The sequence below is a fragment of the Melanostigma gelatinosum genome (assembly GCF_949748355.1).
Source record: "Melanostigma gelatinosum genome assembly, chromosome: 17".
In the NCBI taxonomy this organism is placed as follows: domain Eukaryota; kingdom Metazoa; phylum Chordata; class Actinopteri; order Perciformes; family Zoarcidae; genus Melanostigma; species Melanostigma gelatinosum.
Genome location: NC_136650.1, coordinates 19,158,204 through 19,174,043, shown reverse-complemented (window position 1 = coordinate 19,174,043; position 15,840 = coordinate 19,158,204). Strand labels below are relative to the sequence as shown.

The 15,840-nt window shown below is 42.2% G+C and overlaps 2 protein-coding genes across 2 annotated transcripts; one reads left to right on the top strand and one right to left on the bottom strand.

Moving 5' to 3' along the window:
* The first annotated feature begins 4,731 nt into the window (after positions 1-4,731).
* LOC306791431 (digestive cysteine proteinase 2) lies at positions 4,732-9,919 on the top strand. The gene is made up of 11 exons (XM_079288149.1): positions 4,732-4,885; positions 5,586-5,645; positions 5,738-5,830; positions 6,585-6,757; positions 7,131-7,392; positions 7,479-7,674; positions 7,786-7,979; positions 8,064-8,155; positions 8,445-8,606; positions 8,834-9,023; positions 9,112-9,919. The coding sequence occupies exons 1-11, from the start codon at positions 4,843-4,845 to the stop codon at positions 9,297-9,299; spliced, it is 1,653 nt and encodes a 550-aa protein (XP_079144275.1). The 5' UTR covers positions 4,732-4,842; the 3' UTR covers positions 9,300-9,919.
* A 482-nt stretch (positions 9,920-10,401) lies between these two features.
* LOC306791186 (solute carrier family 22 member 13-like) lies at positions 10,402-11,247 on the bottom strand (the record flags this gene model as incomplete). Its single annotated transcript, XM_079287823.1, has 4 exons — positions 10,402-10,621; positions 10,718-10,826; positions 10,942-11,099; positions 11,231-11,247. The coding sequence occupies 4 exons, from the start codon at positions 11,245-11,247 to the stop codon at positions 10,402-10,404; spliced, it is 504 nt and encodes a 167-aa protein (XP_079143949.1).
* Between the last annotated feature and the right edge of the window lie 4,593 nt (positions 11,248-15,840).

The following is a 15,840-nucleotide window of genomic DNA, read 5'->3' as shown; positions in this document are numbered from 1 at the left end:
ACTTACATGCTTCGTTCCATCGTTAAAAATCCTCTTATCTCAGAAACTGAGTGAAATGTTTTCAAAAATCTTTCATCCATTAGTAGAGATTCTTCTCATCTTTGGAAATATGAAGGTCTGTCCAGTTTCATTAAAATCTAGTGACAACAAAATAAACATTGCATGAAAACCAACCGTAGTCTCTACATGAAGTACTATTTTGAAACATTTATGTAGCAAATATGTGACAGACAGTCAACTATTAATTATTGATAATCATCTTATCTTAAAAACATTGAAAAGTTAAATGCTTTCAAAATCCTTCATCCATTAGCAGAGATTCATCAAATCTGGTGAGAATAACCAAAACATATAATACACCCCCCCCCCCCCTTCTAAATAAAATATACTGCAGTGAGTAGAGATTAATAAGTGAGTATTGTAGCAGCACAATTGAGTTGTCTTCACAAACTTAAATGTTTTGCTACAAAATAAAAATAAAAAAGTGTTTACGTTACATACGTGGGGTCACAGCGACTTTGACAAATGAACACCAGAATCCAGTCAGTTCATCCTCGAGTCCAAGTCCACGTTATGTTTGAAAGAAAATTCCTTGGAGGTTTTTCTGAGATATCGCGTTCACAAAAATGGGATGAATGGTCGTACCGGACAGACAGACAACACAATGCCTCCAAGCGTAACGAACAAAATCAACTCAATGACGTTCTAGTTTGAATAATGCATGTTGTGAATATGCTCTGGTGAGTATTGTCATTATGATCATTATGATCATTATGATGATGGCGCTATACTGCACATCCGTTACCGGCCCCGTTAGCTTCACATGCTGAGCCAAGTGAATTGCTGACAAACGCTCCTTTTATATCAGGCTTTTATTGAAGTTCCTGCTTTGTGGTTTCCATACTCCATATTTAGTATGGGTGACCCCTTTCACAAGTTTGACATGTCACTGTTTTTGCAGTCCTTGCACAGTTGACATTTTATTAAATATCCAAAACACAGACCATACATTTTTACAAACTTAATTGTGTGGATGACTTTTAAAACTGTGGGCCATTTTTCCCACAACAGGAAGTTTGGATGCAATTGACCTCAAATTAGAGGGAACATCAAATTCAACCACACACTGTAAATCCTGCAGAACATTAAGTGGAGCCTGTCATGATTGAATGTTATTTTCCTCCATTAGGTGTTCAAATGTCTGCATATAAGATTGGTTTGCCAGGGGATCGCCATCCAATACTGTAATCTCCTGCGACAGCTAGATTTTGTTGCTTGATATGATCAGCAATGCATTCTGGAAGGATGAGACTTTTGTTGATTGCTGCGTGGACTCGTACGTTTCTGAAGTGGTGTTTTGGGCACCACACTCACTTAAACTATACAAGTGACACCTCAGCATCCAAAAAGTCAGTTCTTTTTTTACTGGCTTCCAAATAAGCCTTCAGTCCATCTCGAGTTGAATCAACCTTTGATCCTTCATTTCAAGGCTTTGGGGGAAGTACTATTTTAGCAGCAGATGATGCAATTTTTATTTTCCAGCTCCATTTGTTCCGGTTTTGTTTTTAGTGTCACTTGAACTTGCAGTGCATGTTTGTCCTTTAATACAGCAGCTCAGGCTAGCATCTTCAGCAGCTGCTGTTTTTACATGCCGACCTGGAAAAATAGTTCAGTTCCACTCCAAAGATGTGTTAGACCGTTTATTCTTCTTCCACACAAAGTGTAATGGAACCAGTTACCAAATAATGAACTGGGGTGTGTGAGTGCAGTCAACTGAAAATATTTAATCCCAGGCTTGGTCTTGATTTCGCACCCAACGTATCCGTCAGGGATAGGTTGCACAATTCTTCCGGCCATGAGTTGGGAGGTGCTGAGTAATCAACTGAGTCATGAGCACCATATCTCCGGGAATGACGTTGCTCCTGACACTTCACCACTTATGACACACGGACGCTCCTGAAGTAGAGCAAAGTATTCCTTAATCCATCGTTTCCAAAATAAGTCGAACTTGTTGCCACCTGCCTCGAGCATTTACCCTCCTTTTGGTACCGTCCTGATGGAAACGACGACATGGCCTTAAGAAGCAAAAGTTTAGGGCTTTGTGCTTCTAAGTCATTGGGATCAGTGGATGCTCTGGTAATGGGACAGCTGTTATGACCCTCTTCATCAAGGTTCTGCACCGTCAGGCTGTAGTTCAGGATCTTCCTCCCATGGCGTTGCAACATCCTCTCAGAAAGACTGCCATGAAAGTGCACTTTCCAAATAGGCAGAAGCAAGTTACTATGCATTTCCAAAATGTACTTGTAGCAAAGCTTTTGCTTCAACATATCCTCTGTCATGGGCCATAAGAAGACAGCTTCTGACAAGCTCAAGGCTGCCCCCTGGTGTACAGTTTGAGGAGGTTTAAGCAGTGTTTGGGGTCGTCAGTCTTCTCTTCAATGCTGTGCTCAAAAGCCCCTTTAAATGAGTCTAGTGCAAAGGGTCACCGTCAGAAACCGGAAAGTAAGAGACAGCTGCTGAACCAACGAGGCTGTTCATTTTGAGACTCCCATCCCTGCTGCTTGGTGCTGAAACTGTGATTTTTCTTATTGCACATCGATGTCTCGTTTCCTCCGAGTGTCAACCATGTCATACATTTCTGAAGTTGAGGACGCAGTTGTGGGGCATTGTCATCCTTTGCCTTTTATTACACACCTTTTGTGAACCTTTGCTTGCACTCATTCTGGAGCAAGGCACAAAAGCCTTGGCAGCAAGTTTGAATCCTCATTTGTGTTCATCCAGTTTTCCAATCTTTCCCATTTCACAATCGCAAACGTGCAACAAATCATCCCATCGACACAGCCCAATAAATGATCAATCACACAGTAGAATTAACACCAAGTACCATAGAACACCTCTGCCGCTTTGTCGATAGCCATCAGGCTTTTATCCTTGTAGCAGCAATGAATGAACTGCTCACCAATAGAGTCACACAATAACACAAAAAAACTCGACTTCTGAAGCATTCAAATCATGTCGAAGTTTGGTGTTGAGTGAGTGGGGACAGGCTTCATAAGTCCTTTTTTCAGTGTTCTACGTAGTTGTATTTTTACAAGACATCATTGAAATAATTGACTGTTTTTGATTAAATATGTCCAAACCTCGGTTGACATGATCAACATTTCCACCAGCACAGCTTATTCATTGTTCTTGTGCATGAGCTTGATCATATAGTTTTCCCCCGTGGAGTGCTTTGCAGTCGTAAGGCTGTCAGTCATGTTTGTTTTTGTGTGTTTTAGGCTGTGTCTTGCAAACATTGTTTATGCTCCGTGTCATACAAAAGCAGTATTTCCTTTTTGCCGATCAAACTAATTAATTCACACACAGCCTGCTCAAACGTACACATGGCATTTTCCATTTTTTTTAAACCACAGGTATGATTCCCGTTTGATCATCAAACATCCGATAAAGTTACTCGATTAACAGCGAAGCAATCACAGACTGTGTGTAAGAAGAAATGAATTTACTCACGAGTGGGCCCAATCTGTCAGCTCCCTCGTGTCACTCTTTTCCAATGCAAACTGCGTGTTTCTCCTTAGTCCCGGCGACGTTTTTCGACTTGATGAAGTGGCCAACAAAGGTATTTTCTTAAGAAAGATTTCGACTTGAATATCAAAAACAACAGAAACTTCTACTCCTGTTTCAGCGGTGTACTCTTACAGCTGTAAACGGTTTGCTCCCCCCCAGTCTCATCAGGTGTCATCAATCTCCTTAATTAAATACGCATACATGCAGGAGCAGGGCTGAGCCAATAGGTGGCGTGGCAAGGCATAATCTCACAGAAATAAATCAACATTCATTTTTAAAATAACCATTTAACCAACCACATAGCATGTTGGTCATCGAAATAAAACCTTTAAATCCTGCAGAATTATTTTTTCAAGTGTCTAGAATACACAAGATTCATGAAGTGAAATGAAAGATAAACACTTTAAACATGTTTGTGTACCTCAGTCCCTGCAGCAGTAACTTGACTGCATTGGGTCGTCTATTTAAAAAAATAATAGTGGTATTAATAAATATATAAATATATATATATATATATATATATATATATATATATATATATTTATATATATATATTTATTTATATATATATATATATTTATATTTATATATAAATATATATATATTTATATATATACATAAATATATATATATATATATATATATATATATATATATATATATATATATATATATATATTCCATGTGTGTTCTTGGGTAGTAGTGGTTTATGGTTTATTTGTAAGACTCCTTTATTGGAATGTGTTTGAGTAACTTGACACATCAGGCTCAAAAGTTATGTCGGATTTAAAATTTGACAAGTCAACAACCAAGGAGCCATTATCTCTGTCAGATAATGGCTGTAATGAGCCATTATCTCTTTCCTGCTCTGCAAAGTCCTGTATGTGGCAAATGTATTTATCGTTACTTTCTACTTCAAACAATAAAAGCGACGTTGACCATGTCAACAGTAGGCTACTGAAGGTTGTATATACAATATATATATACAATATATATATTTCCTATAGCTACGTTACGTGCTACACAAACCTCTGTGGGTAACTGCACAGCTCATTTAGTCATATGACACACATCACATGATAACCCATATGATAAACCCGCCCCTCGCTGCTGATTGGGCAATCCGCTACCACGCCACCGTCTGATTGGTTGAGAGACGACGTCAATAGCTGTGTTTGCGGTTTGTTATGTTACCAGTTTTCAGAGTCCTATGTTTCCTGTTTGGCTCTAGTCTGACCGTTTATCTCCTGTATTTGTGATCCCACAGTAGAAACTATGCGTTGGTGCGTCGCAGCTGCTCTTTTGTGTGCGGTCATAGGTAAGAGAGACGTTCAATGAGACTCATCGTGTCCTACGTTCCTACGTTACGTGCTACGAAAACAGCTGACGTCCGCATTTTGGCGTTATTACAAAGTATTTTTCATGCAAACTATCGGTCAGGTTGCTAAATATAATAATTAGGTATTCACGGCAGTGGTCAGTGAATATTAAAGTCTGCATGAATTCAGATATTAAGGAAAGTATATCGTCGTCTGTCTCCGATACGTGAATAAAGAGATTGTTTTGCAAAAATCTGTCAATTTTAAGTTGACTTGATTATCGTGGTAGTTACATGCATCCTAAAATATAGATTATGATGCCGGAAAAAACATGTAAACTAGACTTTGATTCGGTGTACGTTCAACACACCATACTGAACACTAAACTATAACTCTGTCATAAGACCTTAATTCTGTTATGTCGTTATTCCTTCAGTGGTGACAGAGCTATATACTCTTTGAGGAATTGTGGGCAGTAAGATTGTACAAATATGTGTATATGTATGTATGTATATACAAATGCTGGAGTATGATAAGAGTGAAAGAATAATAAAGTATTTACTATATCACAGCTGTCTTGCAGCTGTTTGCTTTGACTCTTTGTTCGTGATATTGAGAAGTAAATTGATAAGTTCAACAACAATCCTGATCGGGGTTTTTTTTGTAAAGCATCTATCAACACTTTGTTTTTGTTTCCAGCAACAGAGGGAAAAGCAGTCCCTTCCCCTCTAAATTTTGGGAACAGCTATCATGTCAAAGGTAAGCAGTGCAACATTAGATGACACATTTAGGACCTATTTTTCCTCAGCTTTGAGCCTCATTGAAGGACCGTTTTCACATTTGTATTGCAGGAGTGATCTCTCTGCCCTACGCTGAGATCAAGGAGCCATTCGAGGCCTGGTTAGACCTAGCGGCGAAGTCCAGCCGAATAGACTACTACCATGGTAAGAAACCTCTGGAATCTCTATTCCTCTTAATAAACCTGACTCTGGATTTCTCCCCGCTCGGCTGGATTATTGATGTGAAACTGAGAACGTGTTGTGTCAGACCAAAGTCCCCAGAGCGAAACGTAAGCTCAGCACTCAGTGCACAAACTAAGAAGTGAAAGAAAAAGAATCAGCGTTTTGCGGGAGACTTATTGTCGACTCATGTTACATACTCATGACTTCTTAAGTCAGGTGTTTAAGCCGATTCTTTTTGTTCAGATGCCATCTTCAGGAAGTAAAATGTCAGAAGTTTAATTTCTCAGTTGTCACAGATTACGTACACCTTGTTTCCGTGGCTATAAACGTACCTACATTTATCTAGTGTCAAGTTTAAGATGTGTTTATCTCATTTTGTTGTAACGGTTTATATAACTGTATTTATCATAACCAAAGCAAATGCTTATGAACAAAATAGTAACATCTTCACCAGAGAATAGCCACAGTATTGCACAGTCGGTGCTCTGATGTAACCGGCTGTGGTCTGTAGCATTTGCTTGCTCTGTTTAGAAATGACAACAGTGTCTCTACTCAATTCAGGAAGCCTAAGCAGACCACCAGCCTCTGTTTCATTTTACAAAATCATCAACTGAAAATAATGCATGTTTAACGTGTAATGCAAAAATGGGGAAGCAGAAGCGTGCTTCATGAAATTGCACACTGAGATTAAAGGAACTAATGCTGTTTTTTAACTTCTCACATGGATCATCAACAGGCCAGGTGTCGACCTTCCACTTGGGGGCGGAGCAGCCGTGGGGCGTTTCCTATAAAATCACTCCCGAGACCACGGAGACGACGCAGAATGTGATGAAGTGTTTCCAGGTCAACGGCACGAAGGACGACGCGGTCACATCGCAGGCGTCGCTGCCTGATGTGCAAGGCTTCCAGGTCTGTGAGCGTAAAAGCGCTCCGTGAAGTATTTCAACATCAAAACATGTCATATTTTATAGTATAGAAAAATAATCACTGAAGGAAACATTGTTCTCACCTGTTGCAACATATTCTGTGACCCATTCAAGTGTAACTGCAGACTATGCACGATGAATAAGAATTAAAAATGACAACATAACAAAACAAGAGTACAAATAAAAAGTGCAAAAGTAATACTAACATCAGTGCCGAATAGAAACTTAAAATGTGAAGTAATACTGTGCGTGATATCGAAAAATACACATTTCATTTGATTATTTCTGTTGGGAAAATATGCTCTGACATGTTTTGTCTGTGTGCTCACAAGTCAAAATGTTGATCTGCCTCATAGTTCCTGAGGATGGAGCACTGTGGAGGTTCCCTGTGTGAAGTTTGGCAGAATGTGACCCTTGTGGGCTACAAGAAGAACACCTACACACTGTGGGTGACCCGTTCAGAGAGGGGTGCAGACGGCAGAGACGAGCCTGCCACGCCCCTCCATTATGAGATGTTGGGTTACAACACGCTGCTGGGCTCACATTATGACAAATACTTGGTGGACTACAAAGAGTTCAGCACTCAGGTGGACCCCGAAGTCTTCTCGCTGCCTGAAGGTTTGTGCTCCGCTGTAGTTGCGAGACGTTTTGGAAGAGTTTATAAAGGTAGGGGAAAAAACCTTCTTTATTTTCTTCTCCTACAGGGATGAGCTGTGGTGGGTTTCCTGGTCCAGGAGTGGAGCACCACATGTTGGCCAATCCAATGAAAGATCTCGTCCACACCTCGGCATCAGGCCACTCGGAGCGCATCTTCAACCATTTCAAGGACAAGTTTCAGCGTCAGTACGACGACGAAAGAGAGCATGAGAAAAGGGGATACGCTTTTGTTCATAACCTCCGGTGAGAGGAACATTAAATACTGATAAGTTGTGTCGCTGCAGCTTTTCTTAAAGGACGTATGCTTTCCAGCAGTTCAGCATAGATGTGTATCTGATGACTGGTTTCCTGCAGGTATGTCCACTCCAAGAACAGAGCAGGGCTGCCCTTCTCTCTGGCTCTGAACTCGCTGTCAGATCGAACCATGTCGGAGCTGGCCACCATGAGGGGGAGGAAACAAGGAAAGACCCCAAACAGAGGGCTCCCTTTCCCCGTAAATAATTACAAAGGGGTGAAAGTGCCCGAGTCACTTGACTGGAGGCTTTACGGTACGTGTTTGCAATTTAAAGTCAAACAAAGATGCAGCTTCCTGGCAGGACATCCTGGTTTTTAACTGGACTCTGCTCCTGCAGGTGCCGTGACCCCGGTGAAGGACCAGGCCATCTGCGGCTCCTGCTGGAGCTTTGCCACCACTGGAGCAGTAGAGGGCGCTCTCTTCCTAAAGGTGAAAATGATGTATTTGGAAGTGACCCGCAGGATACTGCCCCAACATCGGCAGGTTCATAAACAGAGCCGCTCCCCAGGGGCCAGTTTTAAATATACTTCTTCGCGATCTCACAGCGTCTGCCCAGCAACCTGCAGACAACAGCTGGTGTAAAAATGTTCATCATGAACGTCTCCGTTCAGTCCCAAACCACCTGTTTTTTTCTGCAGTTGTACTTTAGAGGATTTGTATTCGGTTACTAATCTGAGTGTGATCATGTCTTCTTTTTTTTTGGGCTCTTGTCTTTCAGACGGGATCCCTGCAGGTTCTGTCTCAGCAGGTGCTTGTAGACTGTTCCTGGGGATTCGGCAATAACGGCTGTGATGGAGGGGAGGAGTGGAGAGGATACGAGTGGATCATGAAACACGGAGGCATCGCCACAACAGAAACCTACGGAGCCTATATGGGAATGGTGAGAGAATAGTATGAAACCTGTCGGAGCAGATTAACCTGTAACGCCAGGGCTCGACAGTAAGGGTTGCCATTTTGTAACGTAAAAAATAGGGACCGTAAAATGTGCACCCACAAAGATATAAATATTTAACATTTGATGATTACTTTCCTTCAAGAGAAAGATGGCTTCCAGTCCTGCTGCACTGCAGGGTTCGGTGTTAACTTTCTGCCTCCCTCTCTGATCAGAATGGATTTTGCCACATGAACACATCGCAGCTCACTGCGCAGATCCAGAGCTACACCAACGTGACATCAGGAGACGCGGAGGCCCTTAAGCTGGCGCTCTTTAAAAACGGACCGACGGCCGTCGGCATCGACGCAGCTCACCGTTCATTTGTTTTCTACAGCCACGGTGTCTACTATGAACCGGCATGTGGTAAGTTTGCCTCCCACGCCCACTTTTCACAGCAGCAACGGCCTTTTTGTCGCTCCCTAACTCTGCATGCTTCTTGTGTGCTTTCCAGGTAGCACCGCTGAAGATTTGGATCATGCCGTGCTTGCGGTGGGATACGGCACACTAAACGGGGAGCCATACTGGTTGGTGAAGAACTCATGGTCCACCTACTGGGGCAATGACGGCTACATCCTCATGTCAATGAAGGACAACAACTGTGGCGTCACCACCGATGCGACGTATGTCACACTGGCATAGATTTGGCCCTTTCCTCTATGTAGCACTAAATGTTCATGCCACGATCTGAGTGCCTGAGGATGAACGACACCTAATGTCGGATGTGCTGAGGTGAGGATATCACGTCAAACTGTGCTGCTTGGTGTTAATAATGTGTCAAATGTTGCTGTTGGATGGTGTCTGAGGAAACTGCAAACAGAACACGTCTGCTTTTTCAAACATGATTTTGACAAGTTCATTGCTGGTGGCACAAAGCTACAGTGCCTTCATTTCAAAGGTGCATTTTGTGACATATTTCCACTTTGTCTTATACTTTATAATTTATTGCATTCAAATGCACTGGAATGGAATCAATGCAATTGTAAGTCGCTTTGGATAAAAGCGTCTGCTAAATGACTGTAATGCAATACAAATCAAAAAGGAAAGCGTTCTGTCTGCTGGCTTCAGTGACATCGTGTGATTCTTGTTCATCGAACGCACTTAAATGCGGTTGTGTAACAGCGAGGTATGCTGTTTAGCGTCATGCAGTCGGAAAACATGTTTTTAGGATTTTATACGTTCAGAGCACACTGCTCTCAAATAACTTTGCGATATGAATAATAGATTTGAAAGAATAAAGTTCCTTTTGCCTGAGTAACATTGCATGTTACATGATGTGCTTCTGATCCACGCCTGGTTTTTTTTATGTATCACAAGTTTATATTTACAATAAAAGACCTTTAGCATAAAAGTAAAAAAGTATTTCACTGATCCAAGTCATCAGTGAGTCATTTTACATCCGAGTATAATTCAACATATTAAAAGGCGACAGACTTCTAGAAACGATGCTGGAATCAAATATTTCTTCACATGCTGATGAGTTGCATCCCATAATATCCACACAACGCACGAACATGCACTGAAAGCATGCACGGCGGCCCGGCAATGTCAACAAAGTCGGATAAAGCTGTGATTATAACACACAGAGGGCTCAGGTAGATCCAGGCGTCTGGGTCTTTACATTGAAACACTGAGATTTTATATCCTGCTCAGGGTCATGGAGGCCGAGCTGCAAGGCTGCATTAGATAAACACGAACCAAAGAGCTCAAAAGTAAAAAAAAAACAACAATCTGAGGTCACGTTCTAGTACCTTGTGTCCCAGTTCTCTGCGTCCTCCACTGTGTCAGGGAGAGGTCTGTCGGCAGTTTCGGGCAGTGCCAGGGCCGGGACAGCACCCAGCAGCGGGAAGGCCCCAAAGATGACCAGAGGAGTGGAGGGGCTGTGGTCATGAAGTAGGTTCATAACGGGAGCCAACACACCGCCCACCCTCGCAAACATACAGGACACACCTATTCCTGTTTGCCTGCAGGTACACAAGGGAAGTTGTAGGTATTACCCACAGAGACTTTGGGATCATGTGTGTATTGAAGTAATAACTGCCCAGATAGACATGATTTACCGGAGCACCGTGGGGAATATCTCAGCGGTGTACACGTAGATGACAGCAAAGGAAGCTGTTATACCAAACTTCCCAACCATAGCAAGACCAGTCAGGACATTGGGATGATCTACAGACAGAGGGAGGCAAATGATCAAAGTGATGCATCGGAGTATCAGCTCATGACGTTTGGAGAAAGTTAACAGTCCCGTCAGAACACTACAGACACACGGCGTCCATCCTACCTGCAGGGACAACGAGCATCAGCAGACAGGCGAGCCCTCCGACAGCCAGAAAACCGCTTTGGGAGAGTCGGCGACTGCAGGGCAGGACGAGCAGGACGAGAGAACGAGCCGGGACCTCAAGCAGCCCGAACACAAACTGGGTCAGGTGGAGGTTCGTTCTACAGTTTATTTTTATTATGGGCTACATAAATAAAATGTACTTGACCTGACGATATATCATCAAATGTAATATTTAAAGTTGGGGTCAGTCAGGGAACTTTTTACAAGAGACAGTTTTACATGTATTTACTGTATCATCCAGTCCATCCATTCTGCATTCATTTCTTTGTATTGTTTACAATTCACCGACCACTTGACTTGGACATAAACTTGTTTATTTTTGTTTTATTGATGGTCATTGGTGCCTTTTATATATATTTATTTTGTATTTACACACAGATACTTGACCAATAAAGGTGAGTCTGACTTATTAAAAAAAAAGAAAACATTGTAATATGATAACTCATTCAGGAGGCCTATGTGATTTTCTCAGTGCATAAACCTGTAAATTGATGGAACACACTGAACAGACTTGGTACACTATACTTCTACTTGATTATTGATGTATAAAGGCCAATAAAAACGCTGACAACACTGTGTTGCTAAAAGGTTAGATGATGTCACCTGAAATCACTCACCATAATGTATAGAGTTGTGTTTAAAGTGGCATAGAGCTCAGGTCTGAATCAGTAAATCCACTGATCACACGAAACATCAAGCACAGATGATGAATACATATCTATCAAAACCAACAAAATAAAGCCCGATAGGACCCCAAAGTAGCACAAGATCACCGTAATCTCACGAAGCAGAACCATAGTGTTTTATTCCATGTTAGAGTTACAGCCTTTCCTTGGGCTAACACTTTACATTACACTTTGCAAATAAATAATGCAGTCAGTTTCAACATTGTCCGATCCAGAGTAGTGCGATTGATTCCCAAGTCTATTTCTAAAGAACATTTAAAGATTACATCAGTCGACGGAAATGAGGTACAATCAAAATAACATAAAAACAACACAAAATACATGTTAAAATGACAATATATAAGAATATAGAAAATACAGCAACTCACATAGTCAAAGCCAGAGAATACAAATGTGTTTTAAGATGAGATTTAAAAACAGACAATGTGCCTCACAGGCAGTTTTGGGAGTTTGAGGGCTACAGTTGCAAAGGCCCGTGATCCCCGTGCTGGATGGGATGTATGGTTTTAAAAGAGCGGAGATAAAGGTTGTCGCTGGTAATGATTGGTATATAAAATCAATTCTAAAAGATGCCACTGAAGGGAAGCAGTAGCCCGATATGGGAAATATGGTTTGTCTGCTTGTTACCGTTAAAAGACGCCCTGCATCATTCTGGATCCAATGCAAGCGGGAGAGCTTGGCAAACACCAACATAAGGGTCACAACAGGTCAGGTCAGGTCAGCGAGGAAGGCACTAACGAATAAAAATGACTTGACCCTGAACAGCTTCAGATGGAAAAGGAGAGATTTTATGAGTCCGCCATGTTATTCTATTGTTCTCTGGAGACGATGGATCCTCTCTCTTCAGTCTCGCTGGTCAAGTGGGAGGAAATCACTGCAGCAGATTCATTGGAATTAGTTGAATCTTTACGTCACAGTTCCATAAAAAATAAAAATAAAAATGGTCATATAGTATGTTGATGGAAGAATGTTTTTCTGCATAATAATAAAAATCCACCTTGCATTAAACCAGTAAAAACTGTGAACTACTAAAATACATGCAATTTATTATTGTGGTGATTTAGAAGTGGGCTTCCTACTTTACACGTGTGTTATAAAAACGGAAGCCTGTCCCTTTCCGGTTGTGGGTGCTCGTGACGTCACTGATGCTCGATTCAGACCGGGCTAGGTGCTGGTTTGGGTGTCTGGACGGCAGCAGGGAGATAAACTGTCAAGTCAGATAGAGTGTACCGGGAAGCAAAAGCAGAAATCTTCCCTTTAAAATTAAAAGCACAAAAGTCTCTTCTTAATTTCCCAAATGAACAAAAAGACTGGAGAAATATTGTGGTGTAATAAGCATATCGGTAGCCCACGCATTCACATCTGAGCATGTGAATCGCTCTGTAGCAGATTATTGCACGTTATAGATAAGAAAACTATATTTCCTGCCTGAGACCATAAGAGATGGAAGCTTTAAAAAAGTATTTGTTCAGCATTGCCTTTGACGACCTTTGTTTTATACTGACTTCTACATGTTACTCTGATGCATTCCTGGTTTGTTTTAGTGGTTTATGATGCAGTTTTTGCACGTTTTATTCATTCTCTTGTTTCTTCACCTTGTTGTAAAGCACATTGACATAAACTATACAAATACAATTGTATTAATATTATTATTATTATTATCACATTTTATTCTGGATAGACATTGAAGCTCCTTTTCCTCGGTTTTGGTTGCTTATGACACGGTGACCTCCATAAAAGTATTTACACATTGGAAATACATGCTCACAGCTATGAATGTGTGCTTTTGTAAAAAGATGTATCTCTAATTTAGTACGGATCCCTCAAGATACTTTTTTACCTTGTATGGGGTTAAAATCCGTTCACCAATACTGATTTTATTGTGAAGGAGGTGACCAGAAGTCGTGTTAATCTCCTCCTGGCTGGCTTCACAGTGGTGAGGGAGGCTCCGGAGAGAGGGAGAGAGAGAGAGGGAGAGAGAGAGACAGAGAGAGAGAGGGAGATGGCTGAAGGGAAGGAAGACTGGACCGGGTCAAGAGCGACTTTGGAAACCAACATAAGGTGCCCTTGATCATCCAGATCTGTCCGCGCTGTGGAGAGAGTCCGGACCCGAGAAATAGCGCGCAGCCTGTTTGACAGGGACCGTTTTCTACCTGCTCATCCAAAGAGACAATCATCAATATCTGCCGATCTCCCCCCTGAAGGATTCCTCAACTGCACCAGAGTCCCGTTCGGATTTTCTGTCACTATACTGAGTGTGAGTAGCCTATAGAGCTCCGTGCCGACGATCTTAAATGGCGATGTCATGCATCATATCGGTCAGCTGATCATGTTCTGCCACGCTTATTGTGTTACTGTAGAGACGCGAATTATGAAAACACAGATCCGCATCCGATGACGCGACCTTCTGATGTCGATGAAGCCACACCCGCAGACAGACAGCATTCAAATAGCATTGTTTGGGCCACATGCATGCATGAACCCTGGCCTGTTTAGTGGGGATGCTGCAAGCAGCATGATCAGCAGCAGCAGCAGCAGCAGCATTCACTGCAGGACAGCAGTCACAGTTGTTTACTGTAAGACATCCAATGAGCTATTCCGGTAACGGTCAGATTCCCAACTACAGATCAGTATTTATTTCGAAATCTGGATTTATTTGTCTCCATGGAGATCCTTTAAATAACTTTTACTTGCTTAGAGCTCATCTCTTTTTGAAGATGTGAGGAGAAGGAGTTTTTACAAGTTGACATGTGCTTGTGTTGGTGAAAGGGACTGTGATCTGGGAGTGTTAGAATGGCCTTTAATCCCACATTTGCATGTGCATGTTGGCAGTTTGAACCTGCAATCAGCCACAATGGAAAGGTCAAATACAATACCCTCTCAAACACAATATGACAGAGAGTGAACACAAGAGTACAACTGGTGCAACGGGAAAGACGTCCTCAGGTTGTAGAGCTGCTACACGAAGAACAGAGCATGTGCACAAGAGCAGCTTCCATGTGTTGGTGCGGTCGTGCATGTGCTTGTAACACCAATGTTATTGGAGCCTTTTATGTCAGATGCACTCGTCCATCACCCGTCTTTCATCTTCTAACAAGCGGAGGCAACCACCTATCCCTGGAGGAGACTCAAACGCACACGCCTGTTCTTCGTCTCTATTTATATTCTCCTCCGTGAGCCACACCGCTAGCCGCTTGATCTGACACTCAGGTGGATTTCACGAACCAGATGTGTGGTGTGTATATCCGACTTTCGCCTGCTGCTGTTTTTCATGCACTGGTGTGTTTTGAGATTTGGGGTTATTTTTCTTTCAGACTAGTGGAAAGAAAACATCCAAAATACACATGTCAGTGTTTATTTGATAGCTTTATCTATCTCCGTCTGGAGATTTATCCTAAAATCTACAAAAGTTATCATTCGATAATCCCTCATTTGCATATTTAAACATACAACATCTTATCAAACTTTTCTATGGCTGTTGACAGTGTCTTGTGATTTATGGAGTGATGAAAAAAGAGATATCCAAAATTCCCTGAGTAAAATCCTTTGACTCAAATATGTCAACAAAAATGAACCAATCATTTTGAACCTTATTAACATTGATAAGATAATGTCTCTCCGCCAGAGACCCACTGCTCTGTGGTTTTACCTGCCGTCGGAAAACAAGCACTTGGGGAGAACAAGAGAAAATAATTTCCCGTTCACGGATCAATTAAGTACTCTTTCACGATATCATATCGGCTGTTATCAAGAGCTGCTCTTAACCCCCCCGTGCCTTCTTTCATTTCCCGATAGATGAAGAGTGGTGTCTGCAGTGGATAGGCTGTGATTTACTCAGCCTGCTGGCAGGCAGCACAGTGCAGACTCAGCACTTGCAGTTAAAGACTCTTCGGGAAAGAGAGAGAGAGAGAGAGAGAGAGAGAGAGAGAGAGAGAGAGAGAGGGAGAGAGGGAGAGAGAGAGGCTAACTGATGAGTGTGGACTTCCCTCATCTCTCCTCTCCAGGTCGCTGTAGCTGCCGTCTCCTGTCTGTGAGGTGGATCTGCTAACCCAGTGGAGCTCCAGCTCCAGAGGCCCATGGCCCCTGTTTCTCTCCACCAGTGAGAGGTGAGCCAAGCTGGCCTCCCCGGCCCCCTCCCTGGCCCCGGCCCCAG

Bases quoted from the DNA above. Each gene is read 5' to 3' on its own strand.
- LOC306791431 (XM_079288149.1), top strand. From the start codon at position 4,843: ATGCGTTGGTGCGTCGCAGCTGCTCTTTTGTGTGCGGTCATAG. The intron at 4,886-5,585 runs GTAAGAGAGACG...TTTTGTTTCCAG, and splicing joins TCTTTTGTGTGCGGTCATAG to CAACAGAGGGAAAAGCAGTC. The intron at 9,024-9,111 runs GTAAGTTTGCCT...TGTGCTTTCCAG, and splicing joins CTACTATGAACCGGCATGTG to GTAGCACCGCTGAAGATTTG.